General features: G+C 35.9%; 1 protein-coding gene across 1 annotated transcript in view; it reads left to right on the top strand.

Annotated features, from left to right (window-relative positions):
- ATP8B4 (ATPase, class I, type 8B, member 4) overlaps nt 1-5,514 on the top strand; it is a 233,774-nt gene that overhangs the window by 39,950 nt on the left and 188,310 nt on the right. Inside the window, exons 3-4 of the mRNA XM_012649186.1 lie at nt 1,099-1,212; nt 3,944-4,042. Of these exons, the coding sequence (XP_012504640.1) occupies nt 1,099-1,212; nt 3,944-4,042 (213 nt within the window). The remainder of the gene's footprint in view (nt 1-1,098; nt 1,213-3,943; nt 4,043-5,514) is intronic.

Genomic DNA, 5,514 nt, shown 5'->3' with positions numbered 1-5,514 from the left:
CTTTTTTCATTAGGCTGGTATAATAGGAATATATGAAAGATCTTGTACATAAATATTAAAAAAATAAACTGTAAATACTTAGGAAGGGAAACCTGATTTAATAGTGATTTGTGTAAAAATGATCTAAGGATTTTAGTTGATCAAAATTCAACATGAATACATAGTGAAATATAATTGCCAAAAGGCTAATTAAATCTTCATGCATGTCAATACGGTAGTTCAGAACACAGAACATGCAAGTCTCTACTGCACATGGACTGGTTGAGCCAGATCTGCAATTTGTGTTTTGTTCTGGGCACGATGTTTTTAAGAGAGATGCAGAGAAGTTGAGATGGATCAGAAGAGGCTGGCCAGGAAGAAATGTCTACAAAATGAGTTATGAAGAATGGCTGAGGGGTTTGGGAATGTCTGCATTAGAGTAGAGAAGACTTAGGGGAATCCTATGAGTGGTCCTCAAATATTTGAAGGTTATCAACATGGGAAGGCCTTGGACTTGGTCTCTGTGAGCCCAGGCATGGAACTTGGCATATGGCAAGAAGTTACAGGGAGGCAGATTTGGATTTCTCATAATAAAGACCTTTCTAGCAATTCCCATTCTGAAATGGGGACAGGCAACCTTCCCAGGTGGTCAGTTTCCCATCATAGGAGACCTTCAAAGACAGGGCTAAGAGCTCCTTGTCAGAGGTATCTAAAGGTGTCATGCTTTGGGAAGGTGGACCAGGTGATCTCTGAACCTCTTCCAGCCTTGCAGGTTCCAGCAAGAATTCAGTGCCTGCATGCAGTAGGTACTCAAGCAATGCCTGCCAAATGAACAGATACATTAGAGTAAAAAATTTCAGGGGTGGACTTCTGCATTTGATATGTTTTTTAGTCACGGGTGATTTTATGGCACTGACCAATAATTTTACCTGGTATTAGGACCATGTCATCTTGGGAAAAATGAAGGCCTTTGGGCCACATAGAGCTTAAATTTCCTAGATAACTGGCTTATCTCTTTTGTTCTGGCACAACTCATGCTCAGCCTTGTAAGTTTAAGAGCTATTTCTGATAATGAGCAATGCCTTGCCCCACACTAAAGTGATGCTATTTCTTTTTCAGGATAATCGTATCCACACATCCAAGTACAACATTCTCACCTTCTTGCCAATTAATTTATTTGAGCAGTTCCAAAGAGTGGCAAATGCCTATTTCTTTTTCCTTCTGATTTTACAGGTAATGCTTAGGTTGTATTTCTTCTTTATGTGCTTGTTAAATGTATTCATATAATTTGAAAAAGTAAGTTAATTTACTTAGCTAAATGTTCATGATTAGGTAAAAACATCCTTATCAGATTTTTAATGTTATTATTGCTGTTTCTCTTCACAGATGTGGGAGGACTAGGAATGGGTAAAAACTAGTACATTCATCATTTTAAACACTGAGGTCATTTTAAAATGCAGCCTTGCACTTTATTTGAACCAAACCAGAGCCTAATAATTACTGTTCAGAGCCCACTCCTTTCTTTATCTCTCTCACGTCAACAGTGTGGGAACTGCCAGAGTTGAGGCAGAGTCTTAGCTGACTAAGACTGAGTAGGTTGTGGAACTTAATTTGGCAAATTTCATTTTCATCTAAGAGCAATGACACATTTTATGTATATATAAAATAAATGATGCATGCTTTGTGTTATTTCACTGTAGGGTGACTGTTTTTACAGTTTTGAGTGGCGAATTGGTAGTTAATAACTTTTCTTTTTTCCTTTATCTGACTAAAATTTGGGCTTAAATGAAATTTCAGCTTTTATGGATATTTTGGGAAGGAAAAAGGCATAAATCAAGGAAGACACATACATGCTATGCAGTCACAGGAACAGTTCATGTGAGCCAGTTAGTATGTATTTTAGAGTAATTTAACCAAACTGGTAGGTTCAGAATGTGCTGGACTCTGTGTTAAATACAGGAGGTAAGACGATGAATTAGTTATGTGCAGTCTAGAGTAATAGCTTCGAGTACTACTTTTCATTTAATTGAATATTTATTTGTATTAAAAATCTTTTTATTGTAAATGGCAGAAATCTAATTAGTTTATACAAAAGGTGAATATATATTCAGGGGTATATCTCATTTCAAGTATGCCTAGATTCATGGGCAATAACAATTCCATCAGGATGTGGCTTCACTTTCTCTGTTTTCTTCCTAAGTGTGGCCTCACTCTTAGGTAGGCTCTCTCTATGTGGTGGTCCTGACAGCTTTAGCCTTTTATCTTCCCTGCTCCAACTCAACTCCAATGAGAGAGAGAGAAAGAATGAATATGAATCAATTACTTTTTCTGTTGTTCCAGCAAAAGTCTTAGAATTAGTTCTGATTAGAGCTATGTTTTCATTCTTAAACCAATCACCAGGGCCCAAGAATTTGATGCAATAATTGGCTTGACCAAGATCGTATGTCAAAACCTGAAGCTAAGATGGAATTACATGGACTGAAAGTAGAGGAGTAGGTTAGTTTCCGAGACATAGGGGTATAGTTGAGAAGAACTGCTGATCAGGAAAAACAAAAACAAAAATGAAACAATGAATGAATACATTACTGTTTATTGAAGAAACCTTAGCATTCAAGATTTGTTTCTTTTTTATTCCCCCACAAAACTGCTTTTGGTTTCTTCAAGTAACCCTTCACACTGTTCCAGAATTTTGAGTTCGTTTCTCTAATGGCTTTCTTATTTATGACCAACAGTTCTCATTCATATAATTTTAATAACCAGAAAGGACTTATGGGAGGGTCCAACCTCCTTTCTTTTATTGATGAAAAATTAGACTCAGAGAGGTTAGGCGATGTGGAAAGCTTTCAACAAGAGTTAATGATAAACTAGGACTAGAATCCAGCTTTTCTGCCACTCAGCCCAATGTTTTTGCTGCTACGTTAGAGGCTTTGAGTTTTTTTTTCTTCTTTTAAATCTGTGGAAGCTATTATATAAAATTAATTTAGTTTAGAATTGTTTTGATGGGGCCTGATCTTCATCCATGGACCATCTCCACCCCACCCTTTCCTGCCTGATGGCCCTGAAGCAGCTTCTCAGAAATAGAAAATGGAGATCCATCTGAAATTTTGGATGAAGTTCTTTTGGTCAATATCATATAAAACTCTTTTGCTATTTGTTTGTTTTGCTCCAAACTGAACTCCATTTGAAAACCACTGTCTAAGAGAGTTATGTCAATTGTCATGATGTCTCTCTTCAGTGGGTGTCTTTGGAGGTATAGGCACAAGGGGACAGATAGGCTTTGGAGTCAAAGAAACCTAGGCTCAAATTTTAGCAATATGTGTTCTTGGCTCAGTTGCCTGTTCTCTAAGATACTTCATTTATAAAATGGGAATGTGATACTCAGGGCTGCAGCAGTTCCTGCTTCTGGGTTACCATTCATAATGTAGTATTCTGTATTGTGTACCGAGGATGCTGTTTACATGCAATATGAACCCTGTGGGATTGTGCCAAACAATACTGGTACAGAATAAACTCGATGAGCTTTTCTGAGGATCAAATGATATGATAAATGGAAAGTACTTGGCACAGTGTCTGGTGCAAGGTTGACGCTCAAAGAATCTATCTGGGAATTGGTGAGAAGAGGAGTTGGTAAAATTATTAAAAGTTGAGATAAGAAACTGAGAAAGGTGACATTTAACATCTTGGAAAGATCATAATCTGTGAAAGATTTCAAGAAACTTCTCAACTTGATATGAATTTATGTTTTGGTCAGGTAGTTTGAAAACTGGTTCAATGATACTTCTACTCTATGTGTCTTATAAACAAATGCAAACACTAAATTGTGGAAAGTCCTTCTACATTTGTACAAATAACTGAATATAACCCCATTGATTTCTGCCAAGTATTGTAAAATTAAATGATGAAATTTTGAAAGATATATTTTCTGACTTCAAAAGCTCTAAACTATTTGAAATGTTTGTTTTAGCTAATTCCAGAAATCTCCTCCTTGACCTGGTTTACCACCATTGTGCCTTTGGTCCTGGTGATAACTATGACAGCGGTCAAAGATGCCACAGATGACTATGTGAGTATTTGCTCTTGAGCATTCTTGGGGTCTCAATTTCAGTTGTGACTTCTCAGAAATAGAAAATGGAGATCCATTTGAAATTTTGGATGAAGTTCTTTTGGGCAATACCATATTAACTCTTTTGTTATTTGTTTGATGAATAATATAAGTGTAATAGAACCAGAGCCTATTTAAAAGCAAGAGGACTTCAATAACTAGATTTACTCTCTCGTTTTATAGATGAGGGAACTAAAGCCCATAAAGACCTGGAAATTTGCTAATGATCATACAAAAAATTCATGAAAGACCAGAATTAGGATGCAGTCCACACTTACCCAGGGAGGTATTATTTATCTGTTATCATGTCTTTGTCCAAGTGTTGGGAATTGGCGAATATTAGGCACATATATTCTGCTCATTCTACCAGAATTACAAAATCAAATAGCTTCCAAACTCAGGGAACTAATGTAAATAAGTGAGGTATAAGACAACAGAGAGTTTTGAAGTCTGCATTACCCACAGTAGGTTATTCCCATTCAAAGATTTAAAACACGCTTTCTGGAAAACATTCTAAATCCAGACAAATTATATTCTCATCATGGGTAATTGCATGTGCCCAGCCTCAATGACTGTCCATATGTCAGTGATTTACATGTTTATGTTCCTATCTCAGACCTCTCCTCTGAGCTCATAACCATATTCTATGCTGTCTATTTTTAACCTGCCTGTGTCTTTAAAGTGGGTTTCTTATACACAGCATATATATATTTTTAAAAATATGTGGGTAATATTTTTAAAATTTATGCTGGATACATAATAATTGCACATATTTTTGGGGTACAGTGTTATGTATCAATGCATGTATGCATTGTATAATGATCAAATCAGGGTAATTACCATATCCATCACTTTAAACATTTATCATTTCTTTGTAGTGATAACATCCAAAATCTTCTTTTTCAGCTATCTTGAAATACGCATTACATTATTGTTTGCTATAGTCACCCTACTGTATGATAGAATACCAGGCCTTATTCTTCCTGTCCAACTGTAACTTTGTGCTTATTGACCAACCTCTCCCATTCCCAGCCCCTCAACACTCCCCAGCTTCTGGTAACCACTATTCTACTACCTACTTTTGTGAAATCAACTTTTTAGATTCAATATATGAGTGAGATCATACAGTGTTTGTCTTTGTATAACTTGCTTGTTTCACTTAACATAATGTCCTTCAGGTTCATCCATGTTGATGCAAATGACAAAATTTCATTCCATTTTATGGCTGAATGGTATTCTATTGTATATATATACTGCTTTTTCTTTATCCATTCATCTGTAGATAGACATTTAGGGTGATCTGAAAATATCTGCCTTTTAATTGGAGTGTTTAACCCATTTATGTTTGATGTGATTATCATTATGATTAAGTTTAAATCTATCATCTTGCTGTTGCTTTCTATATACTCCATCAGTTTTTGTTCTATTTTTTT

This window comes from Propithecus coquereli, unplaced genomic scaffold (genome assembly GCF_000956105.1).
Source record: "Propithecus coquereli isolate 6110/MARCELLA unplaced genomic scaffold, Pcoq_1.0 Scaffold3, whole genome shotgun sequence".
Classification (NCBI taxonomy): Eukaryota; Metazoa; Chordata; class Mammalia; order Primates; family Indriidae; genus Propithecus; species Propithecus coquereli.
Note: the sequence above shows the minus strand (reverse complement) of the source record. Positions and strands in the feature narration are given on the sequence as shown.